The sequence below is a fragment of the Canis lupus genome, chromosome 21 (assembly GCF_003254725.2).
Source record: "Canis lupus dingo isolate Sandy chromosome 21, ASM325472v2, whole genome shotgun sequence".
In the NCBI taxonomy this organism is placed as follows: Eukaryota; Metazoa; Chordata; class Mammalia; order Carnivora; family Canidae; genus Canis; species Canis lupus.
In genome coordinates this window covers 7,090,017-7,108,448 of record NC_064263.1, presented here as the reverse complement: position 1 = coordinate 7,108,448, position 18,432 = coordinate 7,090,017, and the positions used below count along the sequence as shown (strand labels likewise).

The 18,432-nt window shown below is 46.0% G+C and overlaps 1 protein-coding gene across 2 annotated transcripts in view; it reads right to left on the bottom strand.

Moving 5' to 3' along the window:
* The window catches only part of VSTM5 (V-set and transmembrane domain containing 5), a 32,047-nt gene extending 17,162 nt beyond the window's left edge, over window positions 1–14,885 (bottom strand). The window contains exon 1 of one of the 2 annotated variants that reach the window (XM_049098953.1): window positions 14,591–14,885. In XM_049098953.1, coding sequence (XP_048954910.1) covers window positions 14,591–14,873 — 283 coding nt within the window. In that variant the 5' untranslated portion in view covers window positions 14,874–14,885. The other variant, XM_025419283.3, reaches the window with a different exon arrangement.
* Between the last annotated feature and the right edge of the window lie 3,547 nt (window positions 14,886–18,432).

Genomic DNA, 18,432 nt, shown 5'->3' with positions numbered 1-18,432 from the left:
GCAATAATCATTTTCAGCATCAGAATCACTGCAGGGCCTGTTCAAATACAGTTGCTGGGCCCCCTCCGGTTCCTCATTCAGTAGGTAAAGGGTGAGGCCACGGAGTTGGCATTTCTAACATGTGGCTAGGTAATGCTGCTGCTGGTCCTAGGACCCCACGGTTAAAGCTTTGACAGTTATGATTCTGCAAGCTTGGCCAGCCCGGGTGGCTCAGCGGTTTAGCGCTGCCTTCAGCCAAGGGCGTGATCCTGGAGACCCGGGATCGAGTCCCACGTCGGGCTCCCTGCATGGAGCCTGCTTCTCCCTCTGCCTCTCTCTCTCTCCTGTGTATTCTCATGAGTAAATAAATAAAATCTTAAAAAAAAAAAAGATTCTGCAAGCTTTTGGGGCCCGGGGGGTACTAAGGACGCTGCTAGCATGCCTGCAGGCCAGTCCTTCCTCTTCTCCAACAACGCCAACACCACTTATACGACGCAGGGGACCTGCCTCTGCTGCAGAACTTGTAGTCTTGGAGAAAGGACGATGTGGGAGACCGGATCATGGCCAGAATGACATCTAGTGGGTAAAGACTGAGAGGACACAGGTTCTGGTAAACAGAATTGAGGCTGTGAGGGTATAATGGACACATTCTTGGACTCTCGAGTCAAAATTTAGGTTGGCCAGTAATCTGAGGTAAATTCCTTAGTTTCTGTCATTCTCAGTTATAGTACTTATGAAATAAACATACTATGATAGTGCTGTGCTCAGTTCCTGCAGCAGAATGAAGTGAGACAGTACATGTAAGGAGCTTGGCACCGTTTCTAATGCTTGGTGATCACTCAATAAATACTAGCTATTATTATTATTTTTTAAAGATTTTATTTATTTATTCATGAGAGACACACATAGAGAGACAGAGGCAGAGACACAGGCAGAGGGAAAAGCAGGCTCCATGTAGGGAGCCCCATGAGGGACTCGATCCCGGGACTCTAGGACTGCGCCCCAGGCCGAAGGCAGGCACTAAACCACTGAGCCACCCAGGGATCCCCGATACTAGCTATTATTAGTGAAAATTCCTAGAAGATCCACTGAGCTGCTCACTGAGGTAGTGAGCTCCCCATCACCAGGGCTGTGTAAGCAGAAGCTGGAGTTGGGCCAGGGATTGAAGCAGTCTATTTGAGACTAGAGGCTGGAGTGTTGGTGGAGGAGCCTGGTCCTTCCCAAATCACATAGCAGGTATAGACCGGAATGAGCATCTGTAAATCTGTGATTTCCTTGCGAAAGTATGTGAAGAGACTGGATGAACTGAAACTCCTCCTTGTGGAATTCCTTCTGGAATCTTTCTACCATCCTTGCTGGAAAGCTGAGCTCTTCTGAATGGCCATGGGCTGCATTTCTACTCAGATGCCAGGGAAGCCAGGCACAGTGGAGGCGGCTGGCTGGTCCTGCATAGGCTGGGGGTGGGGCACCGCCGGGGCTGCCGTCTGCACAGCGGGGCTGCACGGCTTACGGCTGGGCCTGGGCCAGCGCCCAGCCTGGGAAACTGGGAAGTACGGTTCTCGGGTTCCTCTGCAGTAAATGTGTGTGGAATAGGAGGACTGAGGAAGAAATGAGGTGAGGTGACATCCCAATAGTTCCTTGGGACGAGTTTATAGGGCGCCTGAAGGCTCCAGGAAGAGGGGCATAGAGCAATCAAAGGATTCAGGCACACTCATGACTGGATACCACGGCCAGGGCACGAAGCTGCTCCTTCAGAGAGACTAAGGGCCAATTCAAAAAAAAAAGGGGCCAATTCTTCATCCTGCAGATTTTAGTTTAAACATCACTTCTTCCAGGAAGCCTTCCCTAATCGCTCAACACCAGGCTGGAGGTCCCAGCTCTGTGTTCCCAGGGCTCCTTGTTCCTTGTCACCCACTTACCCCAGTTCCTTGTATTTCCTCTCTGTTAGTGGCTCATCCTCCTAGATCAGCTCTCAGCTCTGACCCCAGGGGCGGATCCATGGTCACTGCTGAACCCTCTGAACCTCAGTTTCTTTACCTGTATAATGGGGACTAATAGCACCTGGGTGACGGTGAATGGAAAGCAGCCGTTGCAGTACCAGGCACAAAGCACGGGCTCCATAAACAGCCACACACACTGTTGTCCTGTAACTGTTATTAACAATTAGAAAACTCAGGAGAGGCTGGCTTTTCTCCTCTTCAGCTCCCGGCCTGCCTTGCGTTCATTCTAGAGGAGCGACTGCCCATCTCCCTGCTGGAAGCGGCCGGCAAGGGCACGGCCCGAGCTCAGGTCTGCATCGCCGGCGCCCAGCAGCGTGTATGATATGACAGGTATCAGGCTGCGGCTCTCAAACCTGACAGAAAAGAATAAGCTCTGGTTCAGGAACCCCTGAAACCCCATCCCAAAGTACACAGAAGGCGTGGTTGATGGTAACAGGAAAGAGCAGGCCTGCTGTTTTGCTTCTGGGCATTGGCTTCCAAAAGGAATGTGATCCACTCCCCTGGTGAGCCTGGGGCAGGGATATTATATGAGTAGAGAAAGGAGCCTCAGAGGAGGTTCTCGAGTCACTGCTTGGTGCCAAGGGACCCACATCTCCCTCCTGATTCTGTGGCATTAGTGTAAGGGTCTATCAGAAGAACGATTCCAGCACCTTCCACTAAGATCCAAAGCCTTCCCAAGCTCTATCCCTTTACGTGCTACAGAACTTGTAAGATTACATGGAAGAAATTGGCAAGTGTTGGAAAAGCTGGTTTAACTAAAGAATGGTCACCCTGCCACTGGCCCACTGGCACAAAGGGAAAAAAGATGGCAGTGCTGTGTCTGTGTTTATTATTTCCTGTTACTCAGAACTTTCTCCCTCCTGGCTCACCTGGCTACCTCCTATTTGGCCTTCCGGCTTGCTCTTCAAGAAGCCTCTTTCCAACTCCAACCAAGCTAAGTAAATCCCTTTCTTTGCCCCAGGGCACCTAACAGCAAATCATCAGGTTAGGATCTGACGTCCCCCTGGGCCATGGCATCCCCTATTGCTGAGTATCCTTAGTTCCTGGCACAGTGCCTCTCACATAGTAGGTACTCAGGAACTATTATTGAGCAAACCGAACTCCCAAGCCAAGCAGCCTTATCTCCTGACCCAAGCCTGGTGGGAAATTATCTATAGGTTTGTCAGGATCAAACCATAAATAAGACATAAATGAGGGGTGCCTGGGTGGCTCTGTCGGTGAAGTGTCTGACTCTTGGTTTCAGCTCGGGTCCTGATCTCAGGGTTGTGAGATTGAGCCCCGCATCAGGCTCCTTGTTCAGCTTGGAGTCTGCTGGAGATTCTCTCTTCCTCTCCCACTCCGTCTCCCCCTCCAGCTCATACTCTTTCTTTAAAAAGTAAATAAATAAATCTTAAAAAAAAAAAAAAAAAAGATGTGAGACTCAGCCATACAATGATGGATGTTCTGAGAACAGAAGGTAGAAGAAACACGCATACTTCCTGACAAGCCGTTTCCATAGAGTAAGACTAATGGAAGGGACCTAGAAACGGCCTTGTCGAGGAGCACCGCCTGGCCACATGTTAGAATCACCCAAGGAACTTAAAATAGAAACAAAGCGGTACTGGGTCCTGCCCTTGGAGATACCCACTTCACTCTCTAGAGTAGGTCTGAATATCTGTAGGGCTCACAAGTCCCCCCAGGTGGCTCTAATGTGTGGCCTTGGCTGCGAGCCACTGAGCCAGCCCATCCTCCTTGTCTTGTGCAAGCAAGGGAAGAAGGTGACTTGGATGTGTTATCTTCCTCTGGGACTGGGACCAGTCACCCAGGCTCTTCCCCTTCTCCCTCTGAGGCTTTCTTGGGAAATTTCAGAGCAGTCAGGCCCCTCTGCAGTCAGGATGGCACAGGCCTGAGCTGTCCCTCAGGGTGCATCTTAGCATGGGACCGGCCAATGTGTTTCCTGAACCACACATGAACGATGAACATCCTGTGCTCCCTTCACGGTCTGGTGTGTCATCTCCCCTTTGCCCACAGGGCTGACTGGTGCCTCTCCAGCCCAGCAAACCAGTTCAGGAGAAAATCATTTTCTAACTCTGAACTTGCCAATCTGGCCTCTCTCCTACCCTCATTTCTTCTGGATAACTAAATAGATTACTACCTCCAGGGAAAACATAGGTGCAGGCAAACCAGGGTCCTGAATGCACTGGACCAGGGACTTACAGCGTCAGCAGGATCTCAGAGTGAGGTTTCTGCTAAGATCCTGGTAGAGGATGCTAAGGCAGCAGCTTCCTCTTCTGTTCTTTAGCACGTCCAGACCCTGCCAGGCCCAAAAGCAATAATGCATCTATTTTTTGAATGCGTGCTGTATACCTAGAATTCTCTTCTCCATCTTGTCTTACACACTTACTTCAAGACTCAGCCTCACCTCTTCCATGAAGCCTTTCCTACTCCCCAGATAAGCTGCCTCCTGGTGACTGCCAGAAGTAACACATGTCCTCTCAGGAAAGGCTTCACTTTAGTCCAGGCCAACAGAGATTATAGAAAAGCTACTGATTTGCTATTGATGCATTCTGACCTTAGAAAATTTTAAAAATATTTTTAAAAAGTACCACAGCAGACAGGATAATGAAAAGTAACCTTTAAGCTGAGCAGCAAAAAGGGAAAAAAATCATAAAAAATGAGAATAAGTTAAGGGAACTCTGAGAAATCATCATATGTAATAACATTTGCATTATAGAGATCCCAGAAGGAGAAGAGAGAGAGAAAAGGGGAGAAGACTTATTTGAAGAATTAACAGTTATCTGGGGAAGGAAACTGACATCCTGATCTAGGAAGCAAAGAGAACCCCTAACAAGATTAACCCTAGGAGGTTCACACTAAGACACATAATTAAAATAACAAAACGTAGGGGCTCGTGGGTGGCTTAGTCAGTTGGGCATCCAACTCTTGGTTTCAGTTCAGGTCAGGGTCTCAGGGATGTGGGGCCAAGTCCCCTGTAGGGCTCTGCACTCTGTGGAGCCTGCTCGGGATTCTTTCCCTCTTCATCTCCATCTCCCTCTGCCCCTCCACTCTCTCTCTCTCAAATAAAGAAAAAAAAATCTTAAAAAAAATAAAAAACAAAAAAATCATTGAACTTTAAATTTTAAAAACAGCAAGAAAAAAGAAAACAATTACATATAAGAGGAACTCCACATGGCTATCCACTGATTTCTCAGCAGAAATTTTGCAAGTCAGAAGGAGTGGCCTGGTATGCTCAAAGTGCTAAAAGGGAAAAACCTACAACCAAAAATGCCTTACCTGGCAAGGTAATCATTCAGAATAGAAGGAGAGAATTTCCCAGACAAACAAAAGTTAAAAGAGTTCATCACCATGAAACCAGCCTCACAAGAAATGTTAAAGGGAATTCTTTGAGTGGAAAGAAAAGGCCATAACTAGAAATTTAAAGAATTATAAAAGGGAAAAAATGTCATGAGTAAAAGCCAACACCTAGTTAAATAGCAGGTTGACCAGTTACAAAGTTGATATGGAGATTAAAATACAAAAATAGTAAAATCAGTTATAGCTACAAAAGGGATATGCAAAATAAGAACATGTAAAATAGAGGCAGCCCGGGTGGCTCAGCGGCTTAGCGCCGCCTTCAGGCCCGGGCATGATCCTGGAGACCTGGGATGGAGTTCCACATGGGGCTCCCTGCATGGAGCCTGCTTCTCCCTCTGCCTGTGTCTCTGCCTCTCTCTCTGTGTCTTTCATGAATAAATAAATAAAATATTTTTTAAAATACTGTTAAAGAAAAAGAACATGTAAAATATGACAACATATACATAAAATGTGGAGGGGGAATAAAATTTCATGCTTTTAGAATGTGTTCAAACTTAAGCAACTGTTAACCTAATATAGACTTCTTTACACATAAGATGTTATAGATGAACTCAATGTTAGCCACAAATCAAAAACCTGTAATAGGTGCACAAAAAGCAAAGAGAAAGGAATCCAAACATAACACTAGAGACAACCAATCGAAACCACAAAGTAAGAGAGCAAGAGAAGAAAGAAACAGAAGAACTACATAACTACCAGGAAAAAAATGAACAAAATGGCAATAAGTACACACCCATCAGTAATTACTTTACATTGGGGATCCCTGGGTGGCTCAGCGGTTAAGCGCCTGCCTTCAGCCCAGGGCGTGATTCTGGAGTCCCGGGATCAAATCCCACATCGGCTCCCTGCTTGGAGCCTGCTTCTCCCTCTGCCTGTGTCTCTGCCTCTCTCTGTGCGTGTGTCTCTCATGAATAAATAAAATCTTAAAAAAAAAAGTAATTACTTTACATGTAAATGAACTAAAGGCTCCAATCAAAGGACATAAGGTTACTGAATGGATAAAAAAAAAAAAGACCCATTTATGCTGCTTACAAGAAACTCATTTCAGATCTAAAGACACATACAGACTGAAGTGAAAGGCTTGAAAAACATACCATGCAGGGGCCACCTGGGTAGCTCAGCTGGTTGAGCAGCTGACTCTTAATTTTGGCTCAGGTCAGGGTGTCAGCGTTGTGGGATCAGCCCTGCATCAAGACTCTGCACTGAGAATGGAGCCTGTTTGGGATTTTCTCCCTCTCTCTCTCTTCACCACCCACCCACTGGCTCTCTCTCTCTCTCTCTCTCTCTCTCAAAACCAAACCAAACAAAACCAAAAGCATATACCATGCAAATGGGAGGAGAAAAAAAAGCCAGGGTAGCAGTATTTCTATCAGACATAAGAGGCTTTAAAATGAAGACTGTAGCAAGAGAAAAAAAGACACTACATTATGACAGAGGAATCAGTCCAACAAGAGGATATAACAATTGCAAATATCTATGCACCCAACACAGAGTTCTTTTTTTTTTTTAAGATTTATTTATTTATTCATAGAGACACACACAGAGAGAGAGAGAGAGAGAGAGAGAGAGAGAGAGGCAGAGACACAGGCAGAGGGAGAAGCAGGCTCCACACAGGGAGCCCGACTCAGGACTTGATCCCGGGTCCCCAGAACCACACCCCGGGCTGCAGGCGGTGCTAAACTGCTGCACCACCAGGGCTGCCCAACACAGAGTTCTTAAATACATAAAGCAACTATTAACAGAGATAAAGGAAGAAATTAACATAATACAGTAATAGTAGGGAACTTTAACACACTACATACATCAATGGATAGATTATCCAGACAGAAAATCAACAAGGAAATAGTGGCTTTGAACAACACATTAGACCAGACAAACAAATATGTACAGAACATTCCATCCAAAAACAACAGACTGCATATTTTTTCAAGTGAACATGGAACATCCTCCAGAGTAGGTCCCACAGTAGGCCACAAAACAAGTCTCAATAAATTTAAGAGGATTGAAATTATATCAAGCATCTTTTGCACCACAACCATATGAAACTAGGAATCAATTACGAGAAAAAGACTGGAAAAACCACAAACACATGGAGGCTAAACAACATGCTACTAACCAAGTCAATAAAGAAATCAAAGAGGAAATGAAAAAAAATACATGGAGACAAATGAAAACGAAAATACAACAGTCCAAAATCTTTGGGACGTAGCAAAGCAGTTCTAAGAGGGAAGTTTATGGCAATAGGTCTACCTTAATAAACAAGAAAAATCTCAAACAATCTAACTGTACACATAAAGGGGTTGGAAAAGGAGAAAAAAGTCCACAGCCAGTGGAAATAAGGAAAATAATAAAGATTACAGCAGAAATAAACGAAAGAGACTGAAAAAAAAAAAAAACAGAAAAAAAATTAATGAAAGCCAAGAGCTGGTGCTTTGAAAAGATAAAATTGATCAACTTTTATCCGGACTCATCAAGAAAAAAATGGAGAGGACTCTATTAATTAAATCAGAAATGAAGGAGGAGAAATAACAACCAATACCACAGAAATACAAAGAATTACAACAGAATATGATGAAAATGTATATGCTAACAAATTGAACCACCTAGAAGAAATGGATAAATTCCCAGAAACATACACTCTTTCAGAAATGAACCAAGAAGACATGGAAAGGGACACCTGGGTGGCTCGGTGGTTGAGCGTCTGCCTTTGGCTCAGGATGTGGTCCTGGAGTTCCAGGATCGAGTCCCACATCGGGCTACCCTTGAGGAGCCTGCTTCTCCTTCTGCCTACGTCTCTGCCTCTCTCTCTGTATCTCTTATGAATAAATAAACAAAATCTTTAAAAAAGAAAAGAAAAAGGAAGACATGGAAAACCTGAACTGATCAATTACTAGTAATAAAATCTGTTAAAATAAAAAAAACCCCAACAGAAAGTCCAGGACCAGATGGCTTCTCGGGTGAATTCTATGACACATTTAAAGAAGACTTAATACCTATTCTTCTCAAATTATTCCAAAAATAGAAGAGGAAATAAATCTTCCAAATTCATTCTATGAGGCCAGCATTACCCTGATACCAAAACCAAACACATGAGAAGAAAGAAAGAAGAAAGAAAGAAAGAGAGAAAGAAAGAAAGAAAGAAAGAGAGAAAGAAAGAAAGAAAGAAAGAAAGAAAGAAAGAAAGAAAGAAAGAAAGAAAGAAAGAAGGAAAGAAAGAAAATTATAGGCCAATATCCCTGATGAACATAGATGCAAAAATCCTCAACAAAACAGCAAACAGAATTCCACAAAACCATAAAAAAGTCATTCACCACAATCAAGCGGGATTAATCCAAGGATGCTAAGGTGGTTCAATATCTGCATATCATTCAAGGTGATACATCACATTAACAAGAGGAAGAATAAAAACCATATGATTATCTCAACAGATGCAGAAAAAGCATTAGACAAAGTACAACTTCCGTTCATGGTGAAAACCTCAACAAAGTGCGGTTAGAGGATACATACCTCAACATAATAAAGGCCATACATAAAATCCACAGCTTATAACATACTCAGTGGTGAAAAATGGAAAGTGTTTCCTTTAAGATCAGGAACAAGACAAGGATATCCACTCTCACCACTCTGATTCAACATAGTATTAGAAATCCTAGCTATAGCAAGCAGATGAGACAAAGAATGAAAAGGAGCCATACTAGTAAGAAAGTAAACCTAGGGGCAGGCCCGGTGGCTCAGCGGTTTAGCGCCGTCTGCAGCCCTAGGGTGTGATCCTGGAGACCCAGGATTGAGTCCCATGTTGGGCTCCCTGCATGAAGCCTATTTCTCCCTCTGCCTGTGTCTCTGCCCCCCGCCCCGAAATAAATAAATAAATCTTAAAAAAAAAAAAAAAAGGAAGTAAACCTATTTGCAGATGACATGATGCTATATGTAGAAAATCCTAAAGAAATGAATCCGGTAAAGTTGCAGAATACAAAATTAACATACAAAAATCGGTTGTATTTCTATACACTATAATGAAGTAGCAGGAAGAGAAATTATGAAAACAATTCCATTTACAGTAGCACCAACAAGAACAAAGTACATATGAATAAACTTAACCAAGGAGGTGAAAGACCTGTACTCTGAAAACTATACTGATGAAAGAACATTGATGAAAAATAGCATTGATGAAAGAAATTGAGGACAACACAAACAAATGGAAAGATATACTATGGTCATGGATTGGAAGAATTAATAGCATTAAAATGTCCATGTTATCCTAAGCAAACTACAGATTCAATGCAATCCCTATCAAAATGCCAATATCATTTTTCACAGAACTAAAATTTGTATGGAACCACAAAGACCCCAAATAGCCAGCCACTCAGTCCTGAGAAAGAAGTACAAAGCTGAAGGTTATCTCAATCCCGGATTTCAAGATACACTACAAAACTATAATAATAAAAACTGTGTGGTAGGCGCACAGAGACACAGAGATCAAAAGAACAGAACACAAAGACCAGAAATAAACTCATGGTTGTATAGTCAATTAACTTACAACAAATGAGGCAAGAATTTATAATGGGGAAAAGACAGTCTCTTCAATAAATGATGTGGGGAAAACTGAACCCCTTGCTTACATCACACACAAAAATTAACTGAAATGGATTAAAGACCTGTGAAACCTGAATTGATAAAACTCCTAAAAGAAAACAGGCAGTAATCTCTTTGATATTAGCCTTAGCAACATTTTTCTAGATATGTGTCCTCAGGCAAGGGGAACAAAAGCAAAAATAATCAGGACTACACCGAAATACAAAGTATTTGCACAGCAAAGGAAACCATCAAAACAAAAAGGTAACCTATTGAAGATATTTACAAATGATATATCTGATAAGGGGTTAATATCCAAGATACATAAAGAACTTCTACAATTCAACACCAAAAAACCCAAACAACCTGATTTAAAAATGGGAAGAATATCTGACTAGCCATTTTTCCAAAGACATACAGATGGCCAACAGACGCCATCTGTAAGATGCTCAGCATCAGCAAGCATTAGGAAATGCAAATCAAAACCACAATGAGCTATCACTTTGCACAGGTTAGAGTAACTACTATCAGAAAGACAAGAAATAACAAGTGTTGGTGAGAATGGAGAAAAGGTAACCCTCATGTACTGCTGGTGGGAATGTAAACTGGTGCAGCCACTGTGGAAAACAGTATGGAGGTTCCCCCCAAAATTAAAAATAGAACTATCATACGATCCAGTAATTCCACTGCTGGATATTTATCCAAAGAAAACAAAGACACTAATTTGAAAAGATACATGTACTCCTTTGTTTACTGCAGCATTATTTACAATAGCAAAGAAGCAACCCAAGTGTTCATTGACTGAGGGATGGATAAAGAAGATGAGGTGTATGTATACACACACACACACACACACACACACACTGGAGTATTACTAGGCCATAAAAAAGAATGACACCTTGCCATTTCTGACAACATGGGCCAGACCTAGGGGGAATTACGTTAAGTGAAATAAGACATGGATAACACAAATACCATATTACTTCACTTAAATGTGGAGTCTAAAAAACAAAACCAATGAACAAATAAACAAGCAGAAACAGATTCTTATATACAGAGAACTGGTAGTTGCCAGAGGGGAGGTGGGTCAGAGGATGGGTAAACAGGATGCAGAGATAGAAACTTTCAGTTACAAAATAAATACAATATGGAGATGAAAAAGTACAGCATAGGATACACAGTCAATCATTCAAAAAAAATTTTTAGGGCAGCCCGGATGGCTCAGCAATTTAGCACCACCTTCAGTCCAGGGCGTGATCCCGGAGACCCAGGATGGAGTCCCATATCAGGCTCCCTGCATGGAGCCTGCTTCTCCCTCTGCCTGTGTCTCTGCCTCTCTCTCTCTCTCTGAAAAAAAAAAAATTTTTTTTAAAGATTTTATTTATTTTTTTAAAGAGAGCACAAATAAGCCAGGGGAGGCACAGAGGGATAGTGAGAGGGAGAGAGAATCTCAAGTAGACTCCACTCTGAGCAGAGAGCTTCACACAGGGCTTGATCTGAGATTATAACCTGAGCCGAAATCAAGAGTAGGTCCCTTAACCAAGTGAACCACCCAGCTGCCCTCCGTCAATCATTTCTTAACAATGTTCTTGGTGACTATACTTATCTTGATGAGCACTGAATAATATATAGAATTATCTAATCAATATGGTGTACACTTTAAGGTAGTATAACATTGTATGCCAATTATGCATAAGTAAATAATAATAAATGTTAAAGAAAAAGTTTTATAGGGAATGAAATATATAGGTGTCCTTAGGTCCTGGTGATAATTAATGGAGAAAGGAGGGTCTCCTGACTATAGCCCCATCCCAGACCAGCATAGACTATATCAGATCTCTCTTGGAGATCAGAAATTAAGAAATCTGGATGATTTTCTGTTTGAAAGCCCTCACCACTCTCTCAATAGCTTCATTTAATCCTCCAATAATTTTTTTGAGCACTACCCCTGTGGAAAGGAAGTGTGTGTGCAAGGCATGCCATGTTGTCCCTATGATGTGCATATCATAGCCATTGTACTTGTCATCCATCCTGTGGAAGGGGGGCTGCTCTCGCCTGAGTGGGGGCTGAACACTGAAAGCTCAAATGTCTAGCAGGACAGGGCTGGCTAAGTACAAAGCAGAATATTTATAGGATGACACAGGTATAACAGCCAAGGGCAATGTGCAAGATCTCTGCTTCTCAATGTGGGTAGAGTTGAAAAGAAAGTGGTGTAAACACTAGGTTTCTGAATAACGAGCATATTGCACCATTTTTTTTTTTTTTGCTGAGTACTTTTATATGTATACAAACCCACCATATATATATCTAAAATGACTGTGCAGAGAGAGACCTCAGCTTGTATGTCTCTGTTTCGTCAAGGGCCAGTGAAGAGCTCGATGCTTAATAGGTGCTCAGTAAATGTGAGCCAGACAGATGGCAGCACCAGGTGACCAGTAGGGCCTTGTCTTGGAGTAATGGATCTGGGCCTCTCCAGGGGCTTCAGTGAGATTCCTCCTACACTGACTCTCCCTCCCCCTCCCACCCGTCCCACCCCCAGCAGAGCCCTGACCGCACAGCTCCATTCTAGTGGTGGTTGCTCCTGGCCTATCCACTCCCTCCTCAGACCCAGACTCAGCCTGCTCTCTGTTCCCCTGTTCTCCTGGGGACTGGGCCATGAATGACTCAGCGGGCCAGTTCTCCGTGCCAGGTTCTGAACCTCTGGGGCTCCCAGAACATTAGCATCTGCGGCCTCTCAGGGCTCATTGCTGCAAGCTGGTGCCCTCGTTTGCTCTCTAAGGGCACGACTGTGAACTAGGTTCCCCCACTGTGGCCTGCTTCCTACAGGCCGAGGGTGCCAGCAATGGGAATGAATGAATTATGCACTGTAGCAAATGGTTGGCCCAGAGTGTCAGGAACATCTGCACAGATGTTGTAGAAGAATGGCAGGTGGAAACGTGTCGGAGGGCTGAAAAACAACCGAAAAGCTCACTGCAACGCCAGACACACCGACCTACCCGAAGGACTAACAACCAGTTACTTCTTTCTCAACAGGCCTCCAGAAGTGTATATGATCTATCCCAATCTTTCTAGGTTTCTGAGGTTTGCAGTCTCCAAAGCGGGGCTCTAGCCAGAGCAGTGTAAAGGGTCCAGTGCGAGATTGCCCGGGTCTGGACTGAGTATCTGGTGACTGTACAAGCAAAAACCTCTGCGTGCCTCGGTTTCCTCACTTGTGAAACAGTGAAAAGTGATAGAGTGGCACTTACAGAAATGCCTTGGGGATTCGAAGAGAGAAGTCCTGTAAAGGCTGAGGGATGGTGAATGCATAGGCTCTTAATTGTGCTGGCTTTTACTGCAGGTGCTCCCACCTCCAATGGCCCTGCACCCGTTACTCTAAATCTCAATGGACTAATCTGCAAAATGGGGAGGACAATAATGTTCTGGATGAGATGAGAAGGTTAAACTGGTACAATCTGTGGTTCGTGTCGTGGGAGTTTGCGCAGACTCCTCCAAATAGGGATACTCTGGGGCCAACCCGCCGGGGCCCGCCACTCGGTGCACGGTGCGAGGACACCTCCAGCCTGAGGAACCCAGGCCCCAGTACCCGACCCGAACCCCCAGAACCCCTTTTCTTCAAGAGACGTGGCCGTGGGTTCATCTGGGTGACGGGGGAAGCCCGCGGAGGTCGAGGGGTCCCCACCGTCGGAGCGGGGCCCGCGTGCCCTTGGGGGTCGGGGACGCCGCGGCCGCAGTCCTCGTTATTCCAGGAAAAAGAAACAGAAAATACTGCAAAGGAGGTTATCTCCCCGCCGGCTTCCGGCTCTGATAACGCCCGGCCGCGCGGGGCCGCAGCGGGCACCTCGGAGCGCCCCGGGGCGCGGGCGGAGAGCCTCGGCTCAGCGGGTGCCCCCGCCGCCGTCGGCGCCCCAGGGAACGCGCCCGCCCCTCGCCCGGGCCCCGAGGTGGGCCAGGGCCTGTGGCTGCCGGCCGCGACGCGGGGACCCGCCCGCAGCTCCGTGCGCCCCAGAGCTCCGCGGCCCCCGCCGCCCCTCCCGCGCCCCGCCGCCGCTCCCTGGCTCCCGGGGCCGCGCCGGCGCTCCGTGCGCCCCGCCGCTCCCGAGCCCCCCGCCCCCTGCGGCCCCCCGAGTCCCGCCGCGCCCCGAGCTCCCCGAGCTCCCCGGGCCCCCTCGAGCTCCCCGGGCCCCCCGCCGCGCCCCGAGCCCCCCGGGCCCCCCCCGAGCTCCCCGGGCCCCCCGCCGCACCCCGAGCCCCCCGGGCCCCCCGCCGCGCCCCGAGCTCCCCGGGCCCCCTCGAGCTCCCCGGGCCCCCCGCCGCGCCCCGAGCTCCCCGAGCCCCCTCGAGCCTCCCGGGCCCCCCGCCCCGCCCCGAGCCCCCCGGGCCCCCCGCCGCCCCGCGCTTACCTTGCAGAGCCCGCGCCGCCGCCAGGCAGAGGGCGAGGAGCCCCAGGGCCAAGCCGCAGGGCTGCCTAGTCCCGCGCGGCGGAGGCCTCATGGGCGATCCCTGGGCCGCTCGGGCCGGGCACGGGCTCCCAGGCTGCGGCGCCCTCCCGCCTGGCCCTCCTCCCCGCGCAGGTCCCCGCGGCCAACCGCGGAGGAGCCGGCCGGCCTGCGCTGGAGCCGGTTCCCAAGAAGCGGGAAGCAAGGAGGAGAGACCGAGGGAAGGGGAAGCGGCGGGAATGCACTCACTCAGGAGTAAATAATGGCAAATAATGAGCTGTCTGCTTCCGTTCACACCCAGTTTACTAGTATCGATTCCAGATTCGGCTGGTTGCTGGATGGCGGGAGGGAGGGGAAGTACCGGCTGTGGCTGCTGCCCGAGGACCAGTAGAGACCATCTGATGGCTCTGTGGGCGAGGAGAAGGCTTTTTGAAAGTGAAGTGACAAACTGGTGAGAAGGGTGACAAGGGAGTCTCAGGCTGCTCTGGGTGAAGCCATTGGATAGTAGTGATATCCACCCACCATCCATCATCTACCCATCCATCCATCCAGGCCTCTAGCTGCCATTCGCCCATCCATCAGCCTTCCATCCATCCACCCATCCATCCAGCAGTCCATCCACCTCCATCCCCCCACCCATCCATCCCTCTCTCTCTCCAAGTGTTCACTGACAGCCTCCTTGTTTGCACAAGGACTGGCACATAGTAGATACTCAGAGAGCATGGAGGAAATGTTTGAACCAGTAGTGTTTGGTTCAGGGATGCGCACATTGGGCCCTCCAAGTCTGTGCTTGGATTGCTAAAATCAGAGGATACAAACCTGGGAATACTGGAGGAGCATCTTGCCTGTCACGTGGAGAGGCCCTGAATTAAGAATGAAGCCAAGACGACACAAACTGAGCCACAGAGAACCACCAAGAGAGATTGAGCCCTAATGACATGGTTTGAGCTCTGGGATTCTGAACACTTGCCTTTGCCACTAATGAGCAAGTAAATGATCTCTCTTGACTGGGAAAATTTAAGTTAGATTTCTATGACATAGGATTGAAAAAAATGTCTTGACTAATAAAAGTGATCTTGACACTTTTCTGTTTTCTTTATTCCACATATGGGGATTTAGAAATCATTTGTATTTGTTTCTCTGTCAAACTTTCATCAAATCTGCCTTTGTACTGGGTAGTGTGCTAGGCTCTGCAGCTCCAGAGATGAATATCATGGCTCCTAGTCCCAAGAAATTCACAATCTAAGTAGAGACCTGGAGACTGAATGATCCAAATTGGGAAAGATGTCCAGGTATGAGGACTCTTCCTGCTGAGGCCAAGACCCAAACTGGCTGTTTTGCTCACTGCTGCATACCTGGCACCCGGCACATGGTAGGTACCTAATAGCTATTTGTTAAATGAATATAGGAATGAGAAAAACTGAAGTCTGAGAAATTTGAGAGAGAAGGATTTCATGACATCAAGAGCTGTGAAAAGCCTAGAATGACCCAGTAATGCTGCGAGTTTATCTCCTGACTCTGTCACCTACCAGTTCTCTGGCCACGGAGACATGACATCAACTCTCTGGACCTCTGATGGGACCAGACTGTGCCAGAAACGGGCAACCCTGTCTGCACATTAGAAATAAAGCATCATGGCTTGGGTGTCCTTCCGGTTCAATTGAATCAGATGTTCCAGGGGTGGGGCCTGCACATTAGTGTTTTTTGAAAACTCTGAGTGATTCTGATGTGCAGCCAAGGCGGAAAACCACTGCTCTAGATTAGTTTGAAGCTTCTTCTGGTCACGCTCGATGACACTTAGATCTGAGATTGTCAGATCCTTTCTGTAGAGTAGGATTGTGTAGAGCAGGGAGATAGTAGGAGTCCATTTAAGTCTTGATTATATTGACCATTTTATTTCCCTTCTCTGTTCCTTTATTCCTCTCTCCCTCTCTCTCTTTTAAATGTTTTATTTATTTATTCATGAGAGACATGGAGAGAGAGGCAGAGACACAGGCAGAGGGAGAAGCAGGCTCACTGCGGGGAGCCCAATGTGGGACTTGATCCCAGGATCCCGGGATCATGCCCCAAGCCGAAGGCAGACGCTCAACCATTGAGCCACCTAGGTCCCCTCTCTCTTTCAACAAATATCAGTTAAGGGCCTGCAAGATACAAGGGATGACATCAGTCTGGTTGAGGCAGAAAGGAAGGAGCAGGGAGGAAGACTGGAAAAGTAGATTGGGACTAAGACTTGGAACGTGCTTGTTTTTACTAAACTCAATATTGAGGGTGCTTGTTTCTGCTAAAAGTATATAATTCAAGATTCATACCTAATCTGATACATTGGCTCCTTCTTTGCCATCTTTGGCATATACTATAGCTCTCAGGTATTTGGTAACTTTTCTCACCAACCAACCATTCTGTTAAAAAAAAATCAACACCCACCAGTGCTATTTTCTCAAAATCTTTGGAACCCTTTTTTACTTCAAGAGAAACAAATTATGTTCTCATCTTTGAGAACAGTCCTGATTTTAAATATGCTATTCCATTGTTCCTGTCAGTACATATGAATTTGTGAGCCCATGTACCCTGGTGTTTGGTTCTGGAAAACTGATCACTACATTCAGATGATCTGTTAACTTCTTGCTTCTTTCATCTCTTATTGTTTCTTATGTATGGACCTTGTTATGGTGCCATGCAGGTGGCTGAGCTGGGAGGGGATGGAATGTTACAGTATACGAACTTTGTTAAAGTTTGTTCCTTGGAACTGGGTTTTTACCGTGCCATATAGCATACTAAAGCTCTTACGCTCCACTGGCTTGGTCCACACTGCCTGTACCATGCAGCTTGAGTGTAGCCTCTATGAACAGATGTTCCACTCTTAGCGTGTGAGCTTAGGCAAGGTATTCAACATTTCAGCAGTTCTCTTTTCTTTTCTTTTTTTCTTTTTGTAAAAGATTTTATTTATTTATTCATGAGAGACACACACACACAGAGAGAGAGAGAGAGACAGAGACAGAGACACAGGCAAGAGGGAGAAGCAGGCTCCATGCTGGGAGCCCGACATGGGACTAGATCCCCGGTCTCTAGGATCCCACCCTGGGCTGAAGGCGGCGCTAAACCGCTGTGCCACCCAGGCTGCCCCTCAGCAGTTTTCTTAACTGTAAAATGGGATTCCGATATTACTACTACTGATGCTGCTCTGAAGGTCAATAAGATACAGGTGAGAAGGGAGATGATTGCACAGAAAACCCTCGATCCATTATCACAATGTCCAGCTCATAATGGATGCATAATAGATGCTCACTAACTGAATAAATCTCCCCATGGTATTCATGCTTTTTAGCCTTGGGCTCAAAGATTATACTTCTAAAGGGCAGAGACCATTTTTTACAGCTCTTCTATGGGTTGTCTCTTCCTGCACAGTGCTGGGCATATAAAAGGTGTTCAATAAATACGCAGTGGGGGCAATGTTGTGGATGGCAAAAAGTCTAACTTGAATTCTGGTCTTAGCTGTTCCATTACAGAAACGATTTAATATCACTGGGTCTCAGTTTCTTTGGTAAAAATAGGGTGTTAGCCCCAATATTTATAGCAGCAATGTCCACAATAGCCAATCTATGGGAAGAGCTGAGATGTCCATCAACAGATGAATGGATAAAGATGTAGTACATATATACAATGGAATATTACTCAGCCATCAGAAAGGATGAAATCATACCATTTACATCAACATAGATGAAACTGGAAGGTATTACACTAAGTGATATAAGTCAATCACAGAAAGACAATTATCACATGGCTTCACTCATATGAGGAATATAAAAAATAGCATAGAAGATCATAGGGGAAGGGAGAGAAAACTGAATGGGAAGAAATCAGAGGAAGACAAACCATGAGAGCCTCTTAACTATGGGAAACAAACTGGGGTTGCTGGAGGGGAGGCAGGTGGGGGGATGGGGTAACTGGATGACGGGCATTAAGGAGGGCATGTGATGTGATGAGCACTGGGTATTATGTGCAACTGATGAATTACTGAACTCTACATCTGAAACTAATGATGTTCTATGTGTTGGCTAATCGAATTTAAGTTACAAAAAGAAAAAAAAATT